At 56.1% G+C, this 25,569-nt stretch overlaps 1 protein-coding gene across 7 annotated transcripts in view; it reads left to right on the top strand.

Moving 5' to 3' along the window:
* The window catches only part of DPP6 (dipeptidyl peptidase like 6), an 868,888-nt gene that overhangs the window by 605,360 nt on the left and 237,959 nt on the right, over positions 1-25,569 (top strand). For all 7 annotated transcript variants that reach the window (XM_038391573.2, XM_038391575.2, XM_038391569.1 and 4 more), the window contains exon 5: positions 1,991-2,065. In XM_038391573.2, the coding sequence (XP_038247501.1) occupies positions 1,991-2,065 (75 nt within the window). The remainder of the gene's footprint in view (positions 1-1,990; positions 2,066-25,569) is intronic.

Here is a 25,569-nt window from a genome sequence, read left to right as displayed (position 1 = left end):
CAACATGGGTTCTCCAGCCCAATTGATGGCAGTCCATGGACCTGGTATGAGAATCCTGCTCTACCTTATTCAGATGTTACAATAACACTATGACTTACAATAACTATTGATGTAAGGTATGCAGGACCTCACACAATATTCTGAATGTGGCGTCCTTTGTTTGGCTCTAAAAGATCTTCCTCTCTATTACATTGAGCCCCTGTCTCTAAACACTGCAGAGATGTATTCACTTTCTCTTTACTGCTTCTCGTGCCCTGTGCTGGAGGTTTTAGATGTGTTCTTTGGGGAAGAGCCTTCTCCCATGTGCTGTTTTATCATATAGCCACTGAAGGAACATCTAATTTTTTTTTCTTTGTCTCACTACCTCAAACTGTATTGTATAAGCATCGTATCTGTTTATGCTTCTAGACTGCCTAGTTTGTCATGGATTTTATTATCCATCTTATTTACATTGACTTATTCCTTCTATCCCATCCACCCCCTTCTTTCATCCTAGTCTTGTGTCAGAACAACTTTCACTGTCTTGGCACAGATTCCTTCCTTCACATTATTAATATATCAGCAAACAAAATCTGTTTTCATGCTGACGATGCTGCCTGGCACACTGCTACAGACACCCCTCTAGTCTAAACCGCTTTCACTTCTCACTGCCCTCTGCCTTTGGATAGCTCATCTGATTCGTAATGTACTCGTGCAACTCGAACCTGCTCGCTGACTTTGTGAAGGACTTTTTTGTGTGATACCGTCCACTGGCACTATGTCCAAGATCCTACTTCATTGTGTTTCTTGGTAATATCTCAAAGAATTCTGTCCAATTTGTTATGTGGAAGAAAAGGATTTAAAAGCAAGAGGATGAAAGGCATATTAGAGTGACCTCTCTTTGGCCTTGGCAATGTTGGAGCTGGCACTGCATATTAAAACCACAGAGGAAAGGGGAAGGGACATCCTGCACTAGATAAATTAGAAGCAGAAGAGGGAAGAGACATCGCCAGACAAATATCAGGAGCTGCTGTATATTAACGGTAACGCTAGGGCTAATTTTAGTCATGGCCTTCAGGAAAGACTGGAACATAAACTACATCACCCCAGAACTAACCTTGGGAGACATGGTGACTCAGAGACCCCTGTGAGGAACAATCCCTACCCTGATTCTGCATTGCTCTCGCTAGGGGTGGATGGCAGTATGTTTTATGGTTGGCCTGTACCAGCAGTGATTTACTATTCCTCCACCCCTATTTGGTGGTTCAAATACCTCGACCAGTGACTGGGGATAATTGGGTGGAACCAAGGCATCTCCCATGTCCTATTGCTTCTCATTCACTTCCTGCCCTTCAGCTACAGGGAGGAAGTAAACAAATAAGTAGGCCTGTTTATTCCTATGCTGTCAGGCCCAAGATAGTCTGCATAGGCATGCAAGGGGGATTCTTACTCCATGGGGCAAGCACATAGCCCAAGTCACAATGTAGCTTTTATGCAGCACCAGCAGTGTGTTGGGCATGTCCCAGGTATAGAAGATGGCAGGGGTTCCTGCCTCAGGATCTTACAAACTAAGGAGAAGACAACAACACAGGCTCAGCCTCTGAGGGGAAGAGAAGGAAAGAGTCCCCTCCAGTTTTTACTATCCTGTGTTTTCTGTCCCCATCCTGACATGCATTTGCACCTACTTCCCACCCCATCAGCTTTTTGCATACGACTACACATATGTGATACTGTAGATGTACATTAGTGTGAGGGACGAAAATGAGCAGAGGAGAAAAACACGTGAGTGAGACATGGTACTGTGTCTCCACGGGGTGTGCAGGTGTAAGGGGATGTGTATAATCTGTTCACCTTTTTATCAAGACAAAGTAGGATTTATAAGTGTCTTCTAAAAAAATGAATTCAGACAATACTTTCCTCCCTCCCCCCATGATGAGTATGAAAATAGTTTGACATATGAGACTTTAGAACTACAAAATCTCTTGTATTTTAACATCTGATTATTTTTTAGGAGTCCTTAAAGGCCATTCGCTATGAAGTGTCACCTGATCGGGAGTATGCGCTTTATGCATTTGACGTTGAGCCAGTAAGTACATCGATTTCATCGACAATATACAATTAATCACTTTTTCCCATTTGATTCTGATACAATATTTAATTTCATTAATCATTATGAAACAGAGAAAGAAAGAAAAGCCCCTCACTGCCGCAAAATATATTCTCCAGGTGTGTGTCACTGCCATCTAATAGAGGGAAAAGATATAAATAACACCATGGGGTAACACTGTCAGTGCCAGAGTTTTATAAGATTTGGGAGTGAGACTGTAAGGATATGTCTTTGCTACAAGGATTTCTGTTCCCCTTTAGTGTAATTCTTTTCCATGACTCCTTCCTCAGTCACACTATAAATTTCTTCCTAAGAGCAAAAAGCAACTGTCAGTATCTCCCACAACTGAAATAATACATTAATTATAGTATCGTTGTTCCCAGTGCTGCAGTTAAGGTTGAGCTATCACTTCCATTCTAAAGCCCTTTTTTCAGAGATTTCTACATAAATCATCCATAAAAATTTACCCTAGGCTACTACTAAGTTTTAGATTAGGGTTTTTTTTTTTATTTTTTCAAGTTAAAAAGAAAAAAAACTGTAGTTTGGTCGCTTTTCAATGATCATTAAATAAGAGGAAACAAGATATTGCATGGCTCCGGATGCTCTTTTTAGGCTTCCATAATGTTTCGTTTTCCTTTTAAACCTTTTATGTATAAAATCTGAAAGTTCTGAATGATGGGTGTGTGGTCCTATCTGGGGATGCTATAAACCACACAAGTTTTGCTTTCAGAGTTTACAGTAGCACCAGAACCTCACAGTGGAAATCATTCAATCTGTGCCTGTTGTGGAGGGGTTGTTGTTTCTTTCTTGTATAATGACATAATTACCCAAAGGACCATCACATTTCTGCGGCTTTAGTAGAGGTTTTAGTCCTGTTTCTCATTTCGCTTACTCCAATATCTTCGCTGGAGTTATTCCTAGTCCCCAGTGGAGTAAGGAACAGGAGAGTCATGCCTGGTGCTGTTAGATAAAGGTCGGGTAAAATTGTGGTGGAATCTTTGAAGGTGATATTAAGGCTGCTTGATGTGGGATGCTGCCTGCTGGAAAATGGTCCTTAGTGCAGATTTTTACCCAAGCAAGCAGAATCTGCATCCTCTGGCTGGTGTCTCTGATAATTATGACAGATATGGAGTAAAAGAGTGGATTAGATACTGCCAGTAAAAATGCTGGGCCCACATTATCCCCTTTTGGGGTTAAACATCACGAAAAGGCTGAGGGGGAGAAAACTCCCACGATGTGTCTCAGTTTTCTCCAAATTCTTCTGAGAGTGAGGGTGGAGTTTGCATCCCTGCATAACAAACAGCAAAGCCAACAGATCCCCATTCTCCTGAAATCTGCACAGACCTCAGAAGATATGCAAGACACCAGGATCCTTTTACACAGTAGCTTTGTGACTCTACCCAGTTCTCTGTGACTTGCCCAGTTCAGGGGCCCTTGCAGATCAAATCAGGTTTCCTGTTTTCAGCAGAATTCCTGTTGTAAGGGAGAGGCAAGGTGCATTCCTTCCACTGGCCCCCTCCCCTCTCCACATTTGCAACCTCCGATCCATGAAGGGTTCTCAGTAGGCTCCCAGGCAGGATTTTTACAGTGGTGTGGAGGTGGAGAACACTGCCCAGGGATGGATGGTTGGATGGGTGGAGGATTCTGTCTGCATGCAGAAGTAAGGAATACTGTCTCTTCATGGTTTGCACTCCCTCCTGATGCCTCATGCCATCAGAAAAGGAAAATGCTAGGTTTAAGGATGGAGAGTCACCCTTTGCAAAGATGTCAGAATGTTTCACACTTGTGATTTTACAGCCATTTGTATGTAATCTTTATCTCTGCTTTTACTGCCATGGTCCCTGTTTACAAACCTGAACACATAAATTAGAATGCTCCTTTCTGAATCTGAATGTTCAAATGATTCTTTAGGCATCACAAGCAGTTATTCGGGCATCTAAGTGCTGATCTGCATTACCAGATGTGACATTAGGCCACCAACCTTGTAACTTGTTCTCTACAACATGGTCATATATGAGATTATTATAGCAACAGTTTCCTATTCAAGAGTATTTGTATGTTCAGTAGAAACCTCCAGTTCTTAAAGGGAGCTGCACTGATTCCTTATTTTGCATCCTGAAAGATCATTGAATTTTGCTCTTGAGTAATGTACTCATAAACCATGTTTTGGCTCCTTGATTAGCGGAATGTAGCTAACTATTCAATTAATTTTCCAGATTTATTAGAGTATAAGCTTTCGTGAGCTACAGCTCACTTCATCGGATGCAAATGCTCATGAAAGCTTATGCTCTAATAAATTTGTTAGTCTCTAAGGTGCCACAAGTACTCCTTTTCTTTTTGCGAATACAGACTAACACGGCTGCTACTCTGAAACCAGATTTATTGTCATTTTATATATAGACTGCAATTGTAAATGACTGCACATATTAGTAAACTTTTCTCACTTACTGTCTTAGGATCAGATGAAGTTAAAATTGTGTTGGTTTCTGTAATGCAAAAGCTCCAAGTAATTGATTCCTGGGACTTTTTGTGGTTGTTTGTGATGCAAAAGTCAAAAAGGAGATTTCAGTGAAACTGTTAGAAACATTTTCATCATATTTCAGTTTAAATCTACAATTCTTTTCAAAACAGAATTTTACTTATACGTATATAATCACTTAGCATTTGAAAATTACTAGGTTATTCTTTATATTTTTGATCATTAGAGTATGATACAGTACATTTTAGATATATGTTTTGTATTGTGACAGGGTCGAGCCAGATGGTTATAGGAGAGTAATTTTTTTTTTTTTCCAGAGGCTGGGGCGGGGCAAACAAACAAAGGCTGCAGAAGGAAATGGGCGGGGCAGGCAAACAAACTGAAGCTAGTAAGGGGGGCTGGAGCAAAAGAGGAGGCAAAGCAAGTGGCAAATGGGGCAGGTAGTAAAGGGCAAAGCTGGGGGTTAGGCAGTTCGGGGGGGGCACATGTGCCCATGTGCACTTGCACAAGTCTTTTTTAGCTTGCTGCTGCTTCTGGCCCAAATGGTGGAAATAGGGCGTGGCAAGCCAAGCAAGCAGCTGAGTCCAGAGGCAGGAGCTGAGGCAGATGGTATACAGCCAGTGGGGGTGGTGGAGGGGGCAGCGGTGGTAGTAATAGTGGTGGGGGTTGGGGGACACACACAGATGGATCGGGGGGCAGCTCCACACCACACCCCCTGTGTCCCTACAAACACAGTCAAAACCCCCACCACAAGAGCACAGTTTGAAAATTACTCAGTCTTAGGGCCCCCTCCACGGTGGTCTGCAGAGTCTCTAGGTGCTGCCCCACTGGCAGATGATCCTCTTCTTCTCCTCCTCGGGCTTCAGCAGCTCCAGGCAGCGGCCTCTGCAGCAGCAGCAGCTCCAGGAACTCCAGGTGGTGGTCCAGGCAGGCAGAAAGGACCCCTCTCAGGTGGTGGTGCTGGTGGTGGTATCCACAACAGCAGTGGCTGGGGTCCCTCACTCCTCCTCTCTGGGGAGTGGGCTAGCAGCCCCCTCCCCACCCCAGGGCTGCAGTTGGAGCAGTAGCAGCACCTGAGAGTGGGGGGTCCAGCAGCCAAGTAGCAGAGAATGGGGGGGTGTCTGGCCCAGCCAGGGGAGCAGCTGGAGCAGCAGGGAGAGCTTAGGGCCTAGCAGCAGCAGGAGGAGCAGCTTCCCACCTCCCTCCAAGCTAGAACGCTATGGGAGAGCAGTCTTATTGGGATCCGGGAAGTGGGCGGGCGAAGCCCGTCCACTGCTAAAGGGTCCCCCCCAGCCTAAAAGGGGGATCCACAGGACCTAGATACCCAAAAAATTCCGGGGGACAACTAATAAAATAACAGGGACAGGAGTGCGGTCAAAGGGTCAAAAGAAGGGAACCGGACGGGGACACCGAGCAGAGAACCCCGGACAGAGCCCACTGCTCCTCAAAGGCGTCAAGGGAGTCAGAGGACGCCGCCCAGAGGAACTCTGCCCGGATACGTGAACGGACCGAGGATCGGAAATAGGCCCCACAGTCACAGGAGACTCCATCGGCCAACCTCCTCACTCTGGTTTTGTAGATGGCCATTTTAGCTAGGGCCAGGAGGAGGTTGACCAGGAGATCCCGGGACTTTGTGGGGCCACGGATAGGGAGTGCATAAATGAGAAGGTGAGGGGAGAAGTGCAACCAAAAACGTAATAAGATATTGGTGAGGAGCCGGAATAGGGGCTGCAGCCTGGCACACTCCAGGTAGACATGTGCCAGGGTATCCCTCACGCCGCAAAAGGGGCAGGTGTCTGGGATTGTGGTGAACCGCGCCAAGTACACGCCCGTGCTCACGGCTCCGTGAAGGAGCCGCCAACTGACATCCCCGGCGGGCTTTGGGACTAAGATGGAATATAGGCTGGCCCACCGGGGCTCTTCACCCTCCAAATGTGGCAGGAGGTCCCGCCATTTTGTATCGGGGCGGGACACGAGGGTGCGGGCGTGAAGGGTATGGAACACGAGCGTGTAGAGATGTTTTCTTGGCGCGGTTTGAAAACAGACTGGCTGCATCTCGTGCAGCCGGCTTCTAGTGAAGGGGTGAAGGGATCGGTTGGGTCCACGGGGGAGGGGTCCAATTAAAAGGTCCGGCGGGCCTGGGGTAGTGGGTAGGCGGGGCGTGCCCTCGTGCATGACCCGGTCGATATAAACCCGAGCAGCGGGCGGCAAAGCGGCCTTCACCTCCTGAAGTATGCATCGGGGAGTACAAGGTCTGGAAAGCCCCATGCGCTGAGCGAAGGTTAGGGGATCCAGCCAGTCTCCCCGGTCATAGTCCAGGAGGTCTCCGACTCTTGTGACCTCTGCCAGGACCAACCTCTGGCGCACCGAGCGGGACTCCGCCACCTGCAAACGGAGCTGGGGGTTGTGTAGCAGGGGCTCCGCGAGGAGATCTGCCCCCTCGGTGGCCGCCACGGACCTGCTCATTGTAAAGAGTTTCCAGGTCCGGAGGAGGTCCTGGTAGAAGACCGGCAGCCCGGAGAGGTCTCGCGGAAGACCTCTCGGATGGAGATAAAGGAGCTGTCGGTCGTATCGGAGCCCTCGGAAGCGGCGCAGGAAGGCGTGCGCCAGTATGCTCCACGCCGGACTACCTGCACCATAAAGGAGCCTCTGCAGGGTCTGGAGGCGGAAGACATGGACCTGAGTAAGCAGACATTTGAGGCCCTGCCCTCCCTCCTCCACAGGTAGATGGAGAACCCCTGCAGGGACCCAGTGCAGTCCTGACCAAAAGAACTCCAGAATCGATGTCCGCAGGTTGGTCAGGAAAGCCGGGGCTGGGACCAGGGTGTTGAGCCGGTACCAAAGCATGGACAGGACTAGTTGATTAAGCACTAACGCTCTCCCTCGAAGGGAGAGGCACCGGAGCAGTCCTGTCCATTTCCGGAGCCGCTCTATCACCCCGCCCTCTAAATTCTGCCAGTTCTCCGGCGGAGAGGGATGCGTGGCAGAAAGGTAAATGCCCAGATAGAGCAGCGGACCCGTGCTCCACCGGATGGCCTGAAGCGCGGGTGGGAGGGAGCTCGCCTGCCGCCAGTCCCCTACCACCAAGCCAGAGCTCTTGACCCAGTTGACCCACGCAGAGGAGGCTGCTGAATAGATGGCCTGGCAAGCCTCCACTCGCACCAAGTCGCCCGGGTCCTGGACCATGAGGAGCACGTCATCAGCGTACGCCGACAGGACCAGCCGCAGCTCCGGCTCCCTCAGCACCAACCCTGTCAACCTTCTTCGGAGGAGACAGAGGAAGGGCTCGATCGCTAGAGCGTAGAGCTGGCCTGAGAGGGGGCACCCCTGCCGTACTCCTCGCCCGAAGTTGACCGGTTCGGTCAGGGTCCAGTTGAGCCTTACCAGACACTCTGCGGAAGCGTACAGCACCCGGAGAAAGTTCATAAACCTGGGTCCGAAGCCAAACGCCTGCAGAGTGCTCAGGAGATACCCGTGATCCATCCTGTCGAACGCCTTCTCCTGATCTAAGGACAGGAGGGCGAACGACAGACCATCCCTACACCCAAGTTCCAATAGGTCCCGGACCAGATAGAGGTTGTCGAAGATGCTGCGGCCCGGGACGGTGTAGGTCTGGTCTGGGTGGACCACGTCCGCCAGCACGGACCCTAGCCTCAGGGAGATGGCTTTTGCCACGATTTTGTAGTCCGTGCTGAGGAGCGAGACGGGACGCCAATTTCGTAAATCGCGGAGGTCCCCCTTCTTCGGCAATAAGGCGAGCACGGCTCGCCTGCACGAAAGAGGGAGGACCCCGCTCTGCAAAGACTCGGCCCAGACGGTGACTAGGTCTGGGCCCAGGACGTCCCAGAACACGCGGTAGAACTCCACGGTCAGCCCGTCCATGCCCGGAGATTTATTGGTGGGCATGCGACGGAGGGCTTCCGAGAACTCGGCCAGAGTGAGAGGCAGCTCTAGCCAGTCTCGGTCGCCCACGCTGACCGTCGGGAGCTCCTCCCACAGCACTCTGCAAGCGTTAGGATCGGTCGGCTCCGGGGAGAATAACCTTGCGTAGAAGGCTCTCGCCCTTTCACACATCTCCACCGGATCCGTGAGGGGGGTGCCATCTTCTGCCAGTAGGCAGATGATATGTTTCTTAGCCCCCCTCTTTTTTCCAGGGCGTAGAAGAAGCGGGAGCCGCAATCCATCTCCCGAAGGAGACGGATGCGGGATCGAACAAAGGCACCCCGGGCCCGATGGTCCTCGAGGCTCCGGAGCTCCTCCCGCTTCTCCCGGCACGCTCCGCAGAGGGGTGGATCCTCGGGGCTGGCGGCCAGACGCCTCTCCAGCTCTAAGACCTCCCGTTCCAACTGCTCTATCGCTGCATCCCTCCGTCGGCTGGTGCCCCGGGTGTAGTCACGGCAGAAGAGCCGGGCGCGCACCTTCCCTACGTCCCACCACCGCCGTGCCGAGGGAAAGGCACGCCGCTGCCCTCGCCAGGCCAGCCAGAACTCCCGGAAGGACGCCACGAAGCCCGCATCCTCCAGCAAGCTGTTGTTAAAATGCCAATAGGCCGGCCCCGGCCTCTCCGCGCAGAGGGAGGCTGTCACGGTGGCTATGTGATGGTCAGAAAATGGGGCCGGCCGGATGCTGGAGGAGTGGGCTCGTGTAAGATGAAAGCGTGATAAATAAATGCGGTCCAACCGGGAGTGGCGCGACCGATGGGCCTCCACCCGGACAAAGGTGAACGTGGAAGTGTCATCCGGGTGGTGGTCGCGCCAGACGTCCACCAGGGAGTGGTGTTCGACTATCTCCTGGAGGACGGCGACGGCGGCCGGGCTCTGCTCGGTTCCCGAGCGGTCCCGTTCCTCAAGGGTGATGTTAAAGTCCCCTCTCAGGACCAGGCACTCCTGAGGATCTAAGGTGCCGAGGAAGGCGGATGCCTGCTGATAGAATTGCAGCCGCTCCGGGCTCGCTGCTGGGGCATATATGTTGACGAGGTTGACTACGAGCCCCTCCATGTGGACCCAGAGGTGCAGCAGGCGACCTGGCACAGCCTCGGCGACCCCCAGCACCTCGGGCCGTAGGTCGGGGGAGAACAGGGTCACCACTCCACCCGTATGAACTGTGAGGTGGCTAAAGTAGACCCTGTCCCCCCAATCCAGCCGCCAGCTGTCTTCGGCGGTCGGATCCGTATGGGTCTCCTGCAGGAAAACCACAGAGTACCTCCCCTCTCGAAGGAAGGAGAGCACCTGGGACCTGCGGAAACCCATCTTACAGCCATGGGTGTTCAATGTTGCGATGGTAAAGGGTGCCATGAGGAGGGCTGGGGGGGATCCTCGCCGGCAGGGATGCTCGTGGCTCCCGGCGGGCCGCGCAGCAGTCCGTGACCCACCCCGTAGGTGAGTAAGGAGTCACGGAAGTGGGGGACCCGCTGGTAGGCCGCGGCGCCCTGTCTCCCGGTCCTTTTCCCCTCCCCCATGAGGGCCCTTGCGGCCCGGAGGATTTGATTAAAGTCCCCCCATCGCTGGAGGGCAAGCTGGACTTTGTTGCGGGAGCCACGGACGTCTTCTAGGAACTCCCGCAACTCCTCTCGCAGCGCATGGGGGGCTGGGGTTATGGTCTGGTTGCTTCCCGATGGGGCCCTTGATACAGCCCCCTGGCCCAGCGAGACCGGCAGACAGGGTGCGGACCCCCGACGGGGCTCTTGATGGGTTTACCTGAATGCTGGGGCGATAGGGGGCGGCGGAGGGAGGATAGCAGCCCCTGGTGGGTCGGGACGGGCAAACACAAAGGCCATTCCCTGGGAGTCATCTGTTGGAAAGGGGAAGGAGACTGTCCCAGGGGTGGCAATAATATCTCGGGAGGTGGGCGGGAGAAGGGCAGGGGCAGGGGTAGAGGTGAAAGTCTGGGTCGGGAGAGGTCTCTCACTGATGCCGGGCGCAAGCTCTCTGGTGGATTTCGCAGCCGCGGCATCAGGAGGTGGACTTTCTTCTGTAGGGTCCTCTCCCAGAAAGGAGGTCGAATGCTCCTCACCAGCGAGGGATGCCCCTGGTGGCTCAGGTTCCAGCCGCGTGGCACTGGCCGTCGCCTCAACTGGCTCGGCGGCTCTCAGCGGGGTGCCCTCTGCAGCCGGGTTGATGGAGGAGTCCAGGGGCTCCTCGGAGGTGGGAGCAGAAGCAACGGTTAGGGGGAGGGAGTATGGGGAAAGGGGGGCTGGAAAGAAGTCGCCCAGATCGAGGCCCGCTGGCATAGGATCGTCCTCCCCCTGGGTGACCGGGGTCAGACCCAGGGCCTCGATCTCCTCATATATAGAGGGGAAATTGTTTTCTGCTACCCCGGGATTCTCCCCGCCGGCACCAAATGCGACTATTACTTCGGGGCACACTGGGGTTTCAGATGGTGCCTCGGGGGTCTTGGAGGGGAGGGACTCCCGTGGAGGGGAGATACCGCCTTCCAGTGCTGCCACGTCTTCCCCAGCCGGCTCTGGTGGATGGAACACACCCGTGGGTAGAGCGGAAGGCTCGGCATCGGTGCCCCCCTTCCTGGTCTTCCGGGGGGCCTCCGCGTCAGATGGGAGGAGCGGAACTCGAGCCTTCCGCTTGCCCCACTTCCCCTGGACTAGGGCCCAGCCCTCCATGGCATCATCCGGGGGCTGGCTAGCAGGGGTTGTGTCAGGGGGCAGAGGCGATGGCTCAGGGACTCGAGGGGGTAACGGTGGGGCAGCACAAGGGAGGGAAGATTCCCCTTGGGGCGGGTCCTCTCCCATGCAGGGCGGTGTACCTGCCGCACCCTCCTCCACAGGCCTCGCCAGATTGCAAACAGCGGGGGAGGGGTTCTCCCGCTCGTTTGGGCATAGTGGGGGAGGTACCCCTTGGGCCCGAGCGGGAACAATGGTGGACTGGGAAGGAGGAGGGGCGGTTTCGGGTGCCGGGCAGCCAGGGGCATCGGCGATGACGGGGCCGGTGCCCTGCCGGGGCTCGGCGGTCCTGGATGCCCCTCCTTCCCGGGCCAGGGGGCAGTCCCTCCGGACGTGCCCCATCGCCCGGCAGAGGTAGCACCGGGCCTCCCCCGTGGAATAATGCACCCTGTAATGGGTCCCCTGGTAGGGGACTAGGAAGGACCCCTCGAGTGCCTCTCCGTCGCGCGCCGCTGGCGGCAGTTGAAGCTGCACTTGCCGGCGGAAGGAGAGGACGTGACGGAGGGCGGGGTCTTTGCAGCCCAACGGGAGAGGGCTGATGACAGAGATGGGCTTTCCCAAGGTAGAAAGGGCGGGTAACAGGGCGGCATTGGGGAGAAAGGGAGGGACGGAGGTCAGGACCAGGCGGACGCCCAGGTCCTCTAGCGGCTCTAAGGGGACGAACACGCCCCCGACCGCCAGGCCCTTCTCCACCGCCTCCTGGGCGGCGGCCTCCGATGCTAAGAAGAAGACGACCTTGCCATACATTTTGGAGGCCGCCACAATGGCCGTGGGCCCCACCACCCTCGCCAACGCCCGCACATAGGTCTCCACGTGGGGCGAGGCGGGCACCAGGAGGCAACGGACGCCGTGCTTCCTGGTCATGGTGGGAAAGGGGCCCCGGCCGCTATAGATGGTAGCGGAGGCGGTGGGCTGGAGAAATGACGTAGCGGCAGGTGAAGGGGCTGCCGCCACCTGGGCGTATGCTCTAGGGGCCGGGGGAGGGACACCTGCAGAGCTGGTGGAGGGAACAGCGGGGAGGGGCGCCCCAGCTGGAGATGGGGCCGGGGCATCGGGGACAGCCCCTGCCATGGAGGGCCTGGTCTTTTTAGCGGGGCCCTTCCCCTTCTTCTTCCCCTGGCCCTTCCCGCCGGCTGGGAGGACTCCCCGCAAATCTGAGGGGGTGATAGACGTGGCAGCAGTGGAGGTCACCCCGGTGCCCGTCGCTGCTGGTGCCCCAGCGGGGGCGATGGCAGATGGTTCGGCAGCGGACGTAGAAGCTTGGGGGGGTGACAGAGGGGTAGGCGGGGGAGGGGGAGCTTGGGCTGCTGGAGGGGTTTCACCCGTCTCATCCCCCGCCATCATGAACAAGGAGGAAAGGGGGACACCAAAAGGAGGAGGGGAGAGGGGAAGCAGGTCGACCACTCCTCCCCGCTAGGCTGCAGGCAGGGGAGGAGGGCGCCAAAAGGGGTGGGCTGGACGGGGGGCAATCAGGGGTTAGGGGTCAGTCACCGACACAAGGTGGAAATTCCGGCTCCTCTTGGTGCACTATGGGGGGCGGGATTCAACAACATTGAAGGTGCAGTGAAGAGGGTTGCAACTGAAATGGGGAGTTGCACAAGCGCATGGGAGGGGGCACGGGCACACGGAGCGAGGGGCTAAGCGGTCTGGGGGTAGAACAGGGAAACCAAGGGGCTAGCTTCAGAGACTGGGGCGGGGCAAACAAACAAAGGCTGCAGAAGGAAATGGGCGGGGCAGGCAAACAAACTGAAGCTAGTAAGGGGGGCTGGAGCAAAAGAGGAGGCAAAGCAAGTGGCAAATGGGGCAGGTAGTAAAGGGCAAAGATGGGGGGTAGGCTGTCCAGGGGGGGCACATGTGCCCATGTGCACTTGCACAAGTCTTTTTTAGCTTGCTGCTGCTTCTGGCCCAAAGGGTGGAAATGGGCGTGGCACGCCAAGCAAGCAGCTGAGTCCAGAGGCAGGAGCTGAGGCAGATGGTATACAGCCAGTGGGGGTGGTGGAGGGGGCAGCGGTGGTAGTAATAGTGGTGGGGGTTGGGGGACACACACAGATGGATCGCGGGGCAGCTCCACGCCACACCCCCGGTGTCCCTACAAACACAGTCAAAACCCCCACCACAAGAGCACAGTTTGAAAATTACTCAGTCTTTAGGGCCCCCTCCACGGTGGTCTGCAAAGTCTTTAGGTGCTGCCCCACTGGCAGATGATCCTCTTCTTCTCCTCCTTGGGCTTCAGCAGCTCCAGGCAGCGGCCTCTGCAGCAGCAGCAGCAGCTCCAGGAACTCCAGATGGTGGTCCAGGCAGGCAGAATGGACCCCTCTCAGGTGGTGGTGGTGGTGGTGTCCACAACAGCAGTGGCTGGGGTCCCTCACTCCTCCTCTCTGGGGAGTGGGCTAGCAGCCCCCTCCTCACCCCAGGGTTGCAGTTGGAGCAGTAGCAGCATCCAAGAGTGGGGGGTCCAGCAGCCAAGTAGCAGAGAATGGGGGTTGTCTGGCCCAGCCAGTGGAGCAGCAGGGAGAGCTTAGGGCCTAGCAGCAGGAGTAGCAGCTTCCCACCTCCCTCCAAGCTAGAAGGCTATGGGAGAGCAGTCTTATTGGGATCCGGGAAGTGGGCGGGCGAAGCCCATCCACTGCTAAAGGATCCCCCCCAGCCTAAAAGGGGGATCCACAGGACCTAGATACCCAAAAAATTCCGGGGGACAACTAATAAAATAACAGGGACAGGAGTGCGGTCAAAGGGTCAAAAGAAGGGAACCAGACGGGGACACCGAGCAGAGAACCCCGGACAGAGCCCACTGCTCCTCAAAGGCGTCAAGGGAGTCAGAGGACGCCGCCCAGAGGAACTCTGCCCGGATACGTGAACGGACCGAGGATCGGAAATAGGCCCCACAGTCACAGGAGACTCCATCGGCCAACCTCCTTACTCTGGTTTTGTAGATGGCCATTTTAGCTAGGGCCAGGAGGAGGTTGACCAGGAGATCCCGGGACTTTGTGGGGCCACGGATAGGGAGTGCATAAATGAGAAGGTGAGGGGAGAAGTGCAACCAAACACGTAATAAGATATTGGTGAGGAGCCGGAATAGGGGCTGCAGCCTGGCACACTCCAGGTAGACATGTGCCAGGGTATCCCTCACGCCGCAAAAGGGGCAGGTGTCTGGGATTGTGGTGAACTGCGCCAAGTACACGCCCGTGCTCACGGCTCCGTGAAGGAGCCGCCAACTGACATCCCCGGCGGGCTTTGGGACTAAGATGGAATATAGGCTGGCCCACCGGGGCTCCTCACCCTCCGAAGGTGGCAGGAGGTCCCGCCATTTTGTATCGGGGCGGGACACGAGGGTGCGGGCGTGAAGGGTGTGGAACACGAGCGTGTAGAGATGTTTTCTTGGCGCGGTTTGAAAACAGACCGGCTGCATCTCGTGCAGCCGGCTTCTAGTGAAGGGGTGAAGGGATCGGTTGGGTCCACGGGGGAGGGGTCCAATTAAAAGGTCCGGCGGGCCTGGGGTAGTGGGTGGGCGGGGCGTGCCCTCGTGCAGGACCCGGTCGAGATAAACCCGAGCAGCGGGCGGCAAAGCGGCCTTCACCTCCTGAAGTATGCATCGGGGAGTACAAGGTCTGGAAAGCCCCATGCGCTGAGCGAAGGTTAGGGGATCCAGCCAGTCTCCCCGGTCATAGTCCAGGAGGTCTCCGATTCTTGTGACCTCTGCCAGGACCAACCTCTGGCGCACCGAGCGGGACTCCGCCACCTGCAAACGGAGCTGGGGGTTGTGTAGCAGGGGCTCCGCGAGGAGATCTGCCCCCTCGGTGGCCGCCACGGACCTGCTCGTTGTAAAGAGTTTCCAGGTCCGGAGGAGGTCCTGGTAGAAGACCGGCAGCCCGGAGAGGTCTCGCGGAAGACCTCTCGGATGGAGATAAAGGAGCTGCCGGTCGTATCGGAGCCCTCGGAAGCGGCGCAGGAAGGCGTGCGCCAGTATGCTCCACGCCGGACTACCTGCACCATAAAGGAGCCTCTGCAGGGTCTGGAGGCGGAAGACATGGACCTGAGTAAGCAGACATTTGAGGCCCTGCCCTCCCTCCTCCACAGGTAGATGGAGAACCCCTGCAGGGACCCAGTGCAGTCCTGACCAAAAGAACTCCAGAATCGATGTCCGCAGGTTGGTCAGGAAAGCCGGGGCTGGGACCAGGGTGTTGAGCCGGTACCAAAGCATGGACAGGACTAGTTGATTAAGCACTAACGCTCTCCCTCGAAGGGAGAGACACCGGAGCAGTCCTGTCCATTTCCGGAGCCGCTCTATCACCCCGCCCTCTAAATTCTGCCAGTTCTCCGGCGGAGAGGGATGTGTGGCAGAAAGGTAAACGCCCAGATAGAGCAGCGGACCCGTGCTCCACCGGATGGCTTGAAGCGCGGGTGGGCGGGGGCTCGCCTGCCGCCAGTCCCCTACCACCAAGCCAGAGCTCTTGACCCAGTTGACCCGCGCAGAGGAGGCTGCTGAATAGATGGCCTGGCAAGCCTCCACTCGCACCAAGTCGCCCGGGTCCTGGACCATGAGGAGCACGTCATCAGCGTACGCCGACAGGACCAGCCGCAGCTCCGGCTCCCTCAGCACCAACCCTGTCAACCTCCTTCGGAGGAGACAGAGGAAGGGCTCGATCGCCAGAGCGTAGAGCTGGCCTGAGAGGGGGCACCCCTGCCGTACTCCTCGCCCGAAGTTGACCGGTTCGGTCAGGGTCCAGTTGAGTCTTACCAGACACTCTGCAGAAGCGTACAGCACCCGGAGAAAGTTCACAAATCTGGGTCCGAAGCCAAATGCCTGCAGAGTGCTCAGGAGATACCCGTGATCCATCCTGTCGAACGCCTTCTCTTGATCTAAGGACAGGAGGGCGAACGACAGACCATCCCTACACCCAAGTTCCAATAGGTCCCGGACCAGATAGAGGTTGTCGAAGATACTGCGGCCCGGGACGGTGTAGGTCTGGTCTGGGTGGACCACGTCCGCCAGCGCGGACCCTAGCCTCAGGGAGATGGCTTTTGCCACGATTTTGTAGTCCGTGCTGAGGAGCGAGACGGGACGCCAATTTCGTAAATCGCGGAGGTCCCCCTTCTTCGGCAATAAGGCAAGCACGGCTCGCCTGCACGAAAGAGGGAGGACCCCGCTCTGCAAAGACTCGGCCCAGACGGTGACTAGGTCTGGGCCCAGGACGTCCCAGAACACGCGGTAGAACTCCACGGTCAGCCCGTCCATGCCCGGAGATTTATTGGTGGGCATGCGACGGAGGGCTTCCGAGAACTCGGCCAGAGTGAGAGGCAGCTCTAGCCGGTCTCGGTCGCCCACGCTGACCGTCGGGAGCTCCTCCCACAGCACTCTGCAAGCGTTAGGATCGGTCGGCTCCGGGGAGAATAACCTTGCGTAGAAGGCTCTCGCCCTTTCGCACATCTCCACCGGATCCGTGAGGGGGGTGCCATCTTCTGCCAGTAGGCAGATGATATGTTTCTTAGCCCCCCTCTTTTTTCCAGGGCGTAGAAGAAGCGGGAGCCGCAATCCATCTCCCGAAGGAGACGGATGCGGGATCGAACAAAGGCACCCCGGGCCCGATGGTCCTCGAGGCTCCGGAGCTCCTCCCGCTTCTCCCGGCACGCTCCGCAGAGGGGTGGATCCTCGGGGCTGGCGGCCAGACGCCTCTCCAGCTCTAAGACCTCCCGTTCCAACTGCTCTATCGCTGCATCCCTCCGTCGGCTGGTGCCCCGGGTGTAGTCACGGCAGAAGAGCCGGGCGCGCACCTTCCCTACGTCCCACCACCGCCGTGCCGAGGGAAAGGCACGCCGCTGCCCTCGCCAGGCCAGCCAGAACTCCCGGAAGGACGCCACGAAGCCCGCATCCTCCAGCAAGCTGTTGTTAAAATGCCAATAGGCCGGCCCCGGCCTCTCCGCGCAGAGGGAGGCTGTCACGGTGGCTATGTGATGGTCAGAAAATGGGGCCGGCCGGATGCTGGAGGAGTGGGCTCGTGTAAGATGAAAGCGTGATAAATAAATGCGGTCCAACCGGGAGTGGCGCGACCGATGGGCCTCCACCCGGACAAAGGTGAACGTGGAAGTGTCATCCGGGTGGTGGTCGCGCCAGACGTCCACCAGGGAGTGGTGTTCGACTATCTCCTGGAGGACGGCGACGGCGGCCGGGCTCTTCTCGGTCCCCGAGCGGTCCCGTTCCTCAAGGGTGATGTTAAAGTCCCCTCCCAGGACCAGGCACTCCTGAGGATCCAAGGTGCCGAGGAAGGCGGATGCCTGCTGATAGAATTGCAGCCGCTCCGGGCTCGCTGCTGGGGCATATATGTTGACGAGGTTGACTACGAGCCCCTCCATGTGGACCCGGAGGTGCAGCAGGCGACCTGGCACAGCCTCGGCGACCCCCAGCACCTCGGGCCGTAGGTCGGGGGAGAACAGGGTCGCCACTCCACCCGTATGAACTGTGAGGTGGCTAAAGTAGACCCTGTCCCCCCAATCCAGCCGCCAGCTGTCTTCGGCGGTCGGATCCGTATGGGTCTCCTGCAGGAAAACCACAGAGTACCTCCCCTCTCGAAGGAAGGAGAGCACCTGGGACCTGCGGAGACCCATCTTACAGCCACGGGTGTTCAATGTTGCGATGGTAAAGGGTGCCATGAGGAGGGCTGGGGGGGATCCTCGCCGGCAGGGATGCTCGTGGCTCCCGGCGGGCCGCGTAGCAGTCCGTGACCCACCCCGTAGGTGAGTAAGGAGTCACGGAAGTGGGGGACCCGCTGGTAGGCCGCGGCGCCCTGTCTCCCGGTCCTTTTCCCCTCCCCCATGAGGGCCCTTGCGGCCCGGAGGATTTGATTAAAGTCCCCCCATCGCTGGAGGGCAAGCTGGACTTTGTTGCGGGAGCCACGGACGTCTTCTAGGAACTCCCGCAACTCCTCTCGCAGCGCATGGGGGGCTGGGGTTATGGTCTGGTTGCTTCCCGATGGGGCCCTTGGTACAGCCCCCTGGCCCAGCGAGACGGGCAGACAGGCTGAGGACCCCCGACGGGGCTCTTGATGGGTTGACCTGAATGCTGGGGCGATAGGGGGCGGCGGAGGGAGGATAGCAGCCCCTGGTGGGTCGGGACGGGCAAACACAAAGGCCATTCCCTGGGAGTCATCTGTTGGAAAGGGGAAGGAGACTGTCCCAGGGGTGGCAATAATATCTCGGGAGGTGGGCGGGAGAAGGGCAGGGGCAGGGGTAGAGATGAGATTCTGGGTCGGGAGAGGGCTCTCACCGATGCCGGGCGCAAGCTGTCTGGTGGATTTGGCAGCCACGGCATCAGGAGGTGGACTTTCTTCTGTAGGGTCCTCTCCCGGAAAGGAGGTCGAATGCTCCTCACAAGCGAGGGATGCCCCTGGTGGCTCAGGTTCCAGCCGCGTGGCACTGGCCGTCGCCTCAACTGGCTCGGTGGCTCTCAGCAGGGTGCCTTCTGCAGCCGGGTTGATGGAGGAGTCCAGGGGCTCCTCGGAGGTGGGAGCAGAAGCGACGGTTAGGGGGAGGGAGTATGGGGAAAGGGGGGCTGGAAAGAAGTCGCCCAGATCGAGGCCCGCTGGCATAGGATCGTCCTCCCCCTGGGTGACCGGGGTCAGACCCAGGGCCTCGATCTCCTCATATATAGAGGGGAAATTGTTTTCCGCTACCCCAGGATTCTCCCCGCCAGCACCTGACGCGATGGTTACTTCGGGGCACACTGGGGTTTCAGATGGTGCCTCGGGGGTCTTGGAGGGGAGGGACTCCCGTGGAGGGGAGATACCGCCTTCCAGTGCTGCCACGTCTTCCCCAGCCAGCTCTGGTGGGTGGAACACACCCGTGGGTAGAGCGGAAGGCTCGGCATCGGTGCCCCCCTTCCTGGTCTTCCGGGGGGCCTCTACATCAGATGGGAGGAGCGGAGCTCGAGCCTTCCGCTTGCCCCGCTTCCCCTGGACTAGGGCCCAGCCCTCCATGGCATCATCCGGGGGCTGGCTAGCAGGGGTTGTGTCAGGGGGCAGAGGCGATGGCTCAGGGACTCGATGGGGGTAACGGTGGGGCAGCACAAGGGAGGGAAGATTCCCCTTGGGGAGGGCCCTCTCCCATGCTTGGCGCTGTCCCTGCCGCACCCTCCTCCACAGGCCCCGCCAGATTGCAAACAGCGGGGGCGGGGTTCTCCCGCTCGTTTGGGCATAGTGGGGGAGGTACCCCTTGGGCCCGAGCGGGAGCAATGGTGGACTGGGAAGGAGGAGGGGCGGTTTCGGGTGCCGGGCAGCCAGGGGCGTCGGCGATGACGGGGCCGGTGTCCTGCCGGGGCTCGGGTGTCCTGGATGCCCCTCCTTCCCGGGCCAGGGGGCAGTCTCTCCGGACGTGCCCCATCGCCCGGCAGAGGTAGCACCGGGCCTCCCCCGTGGAATAATGCACCCGGTAACGGGCCCCCTGGTAGGGGACTAGGAAGGACCCCTCGAGTGCCTCTCCGTCGCGCGCCGCCGGCAGCACTTGAAGCTGCACTTGCCGGCGGAACGAGAGGACGTGACGGAGGGCGGGGTCTTTGCAGCCCAACGGGAGCGGGCTGATGACAGAGATGGGCTTTCCCAAGGTAGAAAGGGTGGGTAACAGGGCGGCATTGGGCAGAAAGGGAGGGACGGAGGTCAGGACCAGGCGGACGCCCAGGTCCTCTAGCGGCTCTAAGGGGACGAACACGCCCCCCACCGCCAGGCCCTTCTCCACCGCCTCCTGGGCGGCGGCCTCCGATGCTAAGAAGAAGACGACCTTGCCATACATTTTGGAGGCCGCCACAATGGCCGTGGGTCCCACCACCCTCGCCAATGCCCGCACATAGGTCTCCACGTGGGGTGAGGCGGGCACCAGGAGGCAACGGACGCCGTGCTTCCTGGTCATGGTGGGAAAGGGGCCCCGGCCGCTATAGATGGTAGCGGAGGCGGTGGGCTGGAGAAATGATGTAGCGGCAGGCGGGGGGGCTGCCGCCACCTGGGCGTATGCTCTAGGGGCCGGGGGAGGGACACCTGCAGAGCTGGTGGAGGGAACAGCGGGGAGGGGCGCCCCAGCTGGAGATGGGGCCGGGGCATTGGGGGCAGCCCCTGCCATGGAGGGCCTGGTCTTTTTAGCGGGGCCCTTCCCCTTCTTCTTCCCCTGGCCCTTCCCGCCGGCTGGGAGGACTCCCCCCAAATCTGAGGGGGTGATAGACGTGGCAGCAGTGGAGGTCACCCCGGTGCCCGTCGCTGCTGGTGCCCCAGCTGGGGCGATGGCAGATGGTTTGGCAGCGGACGTAGAAGCCTGGGGGGGTGACGGAGGGGTAGGCGGGGGAGGGAGAGCTCGGGCTACTGGAGAGGTCTCACCCGTCTCATCCCCCGCCATCATGAGCAAGGAGGAAAGGGGGACACCAAAAGGAGGAGGGGAGAGGGGAAGCAGGTCGACCACTCCTCCCCGCTAGGCTGCAGGCAGGGGAGGAGGGCGCCAAAAGGGGTGGGCTGGACGGGGGCAATCAGGGGTTAGGGGTCAGTCACCGACACAAGGTGGAAATTCCGGCTCCTCTTGGTGCACTACAGGGGGGGGGATTCAACAACATCGAAGGTGCAGTGAAGAGGGTTGCAACTAAAAAGGGGAATTGCACAAGCGCATGGGAGGGGGCATGGGCACACGGAGCGAGGGGCTAAGCGGTCTGGGGGTAGAACAGGGAAACCAAGGGGCTAGCTTCAGAGGCTGGGGCGGGGCAAACAAACAAAGGCTGCAGAAGGAAATGGGTGGGGCAGGCAAACAAACTGAAGCTAGTAAGGGGGGCTGGAGCAAAAGAGGAGGCAAAGCAAGTGGCAAATGGGGCAGGTAGTAAAGGGCAAAGCTGGGGGGTAGGCAGTCCGGGGGGGCACATGTGCCCATGTGCACTTGCACAAGTCTTTTTTAGCTGGCTGCTGCTTCTGGCCCAAAGGGTGGAAATAGGGCGTGGCAAGCCAAGCAAGCAGCTGAGTCCAGAGGCAGGAGCTGAGGCAGATGGTATACAGCCAGTGGGGGTGGTGGAGGGGGGCAGTGGTGGTGGTAGTAGTGGTGGGGGTTGGGGGGGACACACAGATGGATCAGGGGGCAGCTCCACGCCACACCCCCGGTGTCCCTACAAACACAGTCAAAACCCCCACCACAAGAGCACAGTTTGGAAATTACTCAGTCTTAGGGCCCCCTCCACGGTGGTCTGCAAAGTCTCTAGGTGCTGCCCCACTGGCAGATGATCCTCTTCTTCTCCTCCTCGGGCTTCAGCAGCTCCAGGCAGCGGCCTCTGCAGCAGCAGCAGCTCCAGGAACTCCAGGTGGTGGTCCAGGCAGGCAGAATGGACCCCTCTCAGGTGGTGGTGCTGGTGGTGGTATCCACAATAGCAGTGGCTGGGGTCTCTCACTTCTCCTCTCTGGGGAGGGGGCTGCTAGCCCACTGGGCTGCAGTTGGAGCAGTAGCAGCACCCAAGAGTGGGGGGTCCAGCAGCCAAGTAGCAGAGAATGGGGGGTGTCTGGCCCAGCCAGGGGAGCAGCTGGAGCAGCAGGGAGAGTTTAGGGCCTAGTAGCAGCAGGAGTAGCAGCTTCCCACCTCCCTCCAAGCTAGAAGGCTATGGGAGAGCAGTCTTATTGGGATCCGGGAAGTGGGCGGGCGAAGCCCATCCACTGCTAAAGGATCCCCCCCAGCCTAAAAGGGGGATCCACAGGACCTAGATACCCAAAAAATTCCGGGGGACAACTAATAAAATAACAGGGACAGGAGTGCGGTCAAAGGGTCAAAAGAAGGGAACCGGACGGGGACACCGAGCAGAGAACCCCGGACAGAGCCCACTGCTCCTCAAAGGCGTCAAGGGAGTCAGAGGATGCCGCCCAGAGGAACTCTGCCCGGATACGTGAACGGACCGAGGATCGGAAATAGGCCCCACAGTCACAGGAGACTCCATCGGCCAACCTCCTCACTCTGGTTTTGTAGATGGCCATTTTAGCTAGGGCCAGGAGGAGGTTGACCAGGAGATCCCGTGACTTTGTGGGGCCACGGATAGGGAGTGCATAAATGAGAAGGTGAGGGGAGAAGTGCAACCAAAAACGTAATAAGATATTGGTGAGGAGCCGGAATAGGGGCTGCAGCCTGGCACACTCCAGGTAGACATGTGCCAGGGTATCCCTCATGCCGCATATGGGAGAGCAGTCTTATTGGGATCCGGGAAGTGGGCGGGCGAAGCCCGTCCACAGCTAAAGGATCCCCCCCAGCCTAAAAGGGGGATCCACAGGACCTAGATGCCCAAAAAATTCCGGGGGACAACTAATAAAATAACAGGGACAGGAGTGCGGTCAAAGGGTCAAAAGAAGGGAACCGGACGGGGACACCGAGCAGAGAACCCCGGACAGAGCCCACTGCTCCTCAAAGGCGTCAAGGGAGTCAGAGGACGCCGCCCAGAGGAACTCTGCCCGGATACGTGAACGGACCGAGGATCGGAAATAGGCCCCACAGTCACAGGAGACTCCATCGGCCAACCTCCTCACTCTGGTTTTGTAGATGGCCATTTTAGCTAGGGCCAGGAGGAGGTTGACCAGGAGATCCCGTGACTTTGTGGGGCCACGGATAGGGAGTGCATAAATGAGAAGGTGAGGGGAGAAGTGCAACCAAAAACGTAATAAGATATTGGTGAGGAGCCGAAATAGGGGCTGCAGCCTGGCACACTCCAGGTAGACATGTGCCAGGGTATCCCTCATGCCGCATATGGGAGAGCAGTGGGGGAGAAAGAGATAGATTCGCTCCAGGCTAAAGAAATCCCTGGTACCAGGATAAATGAACTGGCAGCTGCTCCAGGTCAATTAAGATACCTGGGGCCAATTAAGAACTTTCCAGAAGGCAAGGAGAAGGCTAGGTTGATTGGGACACCTGAAGCCAATCAGGGGCTGGCTGAGACTAGTTAAAAACCTCCCAGTCAGTCAGGTGGGTGTGCATGTCAGGAGCTGTGGGAGGAAGTTGTGCTGTTGGAGAGGCTGAATAGTACACACCATATCAGGTACAAGGAAGGAGGCCCTGAGGTAAGGGTGAAGTGGAGCTTGAGGAAGTGAGGGCTGCTGTGGGGGAAGTAGCCCATTGAATTGTACATGTTATGTTTCTAAAAGGTCAGCTACCATAGCTGATACTATTGGAGTCCCTGGGCTGGAGCCTGGAGCAGAGGGTGGGCCTGGGCTGTCCCCCTCCCCCACATTTGCCCCCTGATTAATCCCTGAGACTTGGAGACAACAGAGACTGTGCAAGGAAGGATAACTTCTCCTCACCTCCCTCACTGGTTTATGATGAAAATGGCTCAGTAGAACTGTGACCCTTGTCTCCAGAGAGAGAAGGATTACATGTAGGGTCACAGTGGGCCTCTGAGACTAGCTAAATCTGCCAGGAAACACGGGACCCACGGAGGCAAAGATAGAGCTTTGTCACAGCTGGTAATCAGGATTATTGAATTGAATCCAGTTTAATGATGGTAGGATTAGAGGAATCTTAAAAGTAAAGCTATTTTTTCTGGTCTATACAAGAATTTCTCTATAGTCTTGGTTCTGGTCAGGCACTGATGACATTGCTGCTATACGGTAGCCCTGAATTGGCAAATAAATATTGTGCTAAGACAAGAGAATTAACCAACATGCATGTTTCATGCTGTATCACCTCATCATCTCAGTGCAGTAAAAACCAAAGTGGAGTACTTGACATGTATTTCTAATTGAGAAGTTTTAATGACAGACATGGGAACCGTTGTCTATATATTTGAGTATAGATGTTGTGGTTGGTCAGATTGCATCAGTTTCTATTGTAATACTGTTTTTGGTTGCTCATATTTATGAATCTTTCACCTTTGAGGCTACAGTTTTCTATATGTGCTTTCTGTGTATAGATTTTTATTTTTAAGTTTGTGCAAAAAAGGTTTACATTTTTCTCTTTCTATAAAAAAAAATTTAAAAAATTCTTGGAACTTTAACAATGCTAGTGTCAAAATGGCTGGGATTTAGAAGTTAGAGTTTGACGTGGAAAAGGTCACCATTGTGCATGTTTTATTCTAGACAAGATTGCTTTTGCATTGACCGGCTTACAGGAAGACGGCAGAATTTGATTTTTATTAGTTGATAATTTCAACAGATCGTATCTGTGTATTTGTAAGCATTTTTTTTATTATTTTTATTGATTTAAGTTTTCTCCATTGCAGGAAGGTAGGAAGGTCACAGAATGAGGGTGGGTGGGGGTGAGTGTCAGACAATAATTATTTAATGACCGTAGATGTTGAGATTCAAAAAGATAAAAGCTTTATAACTGTTAAAACACAGACTGTCAACATCACGTCAAAATATACAAAGTAAATATGAAACTAATAAGTTCTCAAGCAACACGTATCTTACTTTGCCTATCTATAAATTTTAATTATTATTCATGGAAATACTTTTTCATCAGTTTGTTTATGTGCAGTGAAATCTATGTTTATCAACATTTACAGATAAAAATCGAATCCTTCCAAGCCTATTTGTTAGAATTGCAAAATAATTCTGAGCATGCTCAGTAGATTTTATTCTGCTTGCTCAGTAAGTGCTCAGCTAAGGAAATGTACGCAGCTAAGATAACTTTCTAATTAGGGTCATCACCTGGGACCATGACTGAAGCAAGGTGCGCAGAGCAGAACCTTGACCTCATCCCCTGTACTCCATGTGAGATTGTAAATGAGCAGGGATAAAGCCAAGGCAGTAATATATCTTGTGAGATGTACAGTAGCTGAGTTAAAGGTACACTGGACTAGATCCTCAACGCTGGTTAAGTCCTCTTTGCACTGATCCAGTTTAAAACTGCCTCGATCAGGCAGCCTGTATTGTATCGTAATACAACAAAAGCAGAGCTATGTCACTAATTTCCTGACTCTTGAGCACTTAACCTTGCAACCTTTGTGCAGCTTTTTGTATAGGATAGGGGTAATATACTTGCTAGAGAAGGGAGGAGCAGGTGGTGTTTGTATCCTGGATTCAATTTAGATTAGAGTTTGGATGTTTTAGCACCAAAATTTAAAAACACCACCATTTGAAACTTTGGCATTATTTCAACCGGGAAAGCCCCTTTTCGTTTGGGTCTGACCTGGAACGGGTGATCAGATACGAAGCCTTAGGCCCCCTGGAATTCAGTGGGGGTTGGATAGAAGGGGATTTACTCACTAGCACGCTGGCTTTTCTTTGGGGTTCCTCTTTCTTAAAATACGCTTGGATTCTAGCCACAAAGTTCAGTGCCTCTGAAATGCAGAGGCATATGTTTTTTTGTGCCATAGCACTTTGATGTTAAATACATCAAATCTCA

The sequence above is a fragment of the Dermochelys coriacea genome, chromosome 2 (assembly GCF_009764565.3).
Source record: "Dermochelys coriacea isolate rDerCor1 chromosome 2, rDerCor1.pri.v4, whole genome shotgun sequence".
Lineage (NCBI taxonomy): Eukaryota > Metazoa > Chordata > Testudines > Dermochelyidae > Dermochelys > Dermochelys coriacea.
The sequence above is the reverse complement of the archived record's forward strand: the minus strand, read 5'-3'. Positions and strand labels throughout refer to the sequence as shown.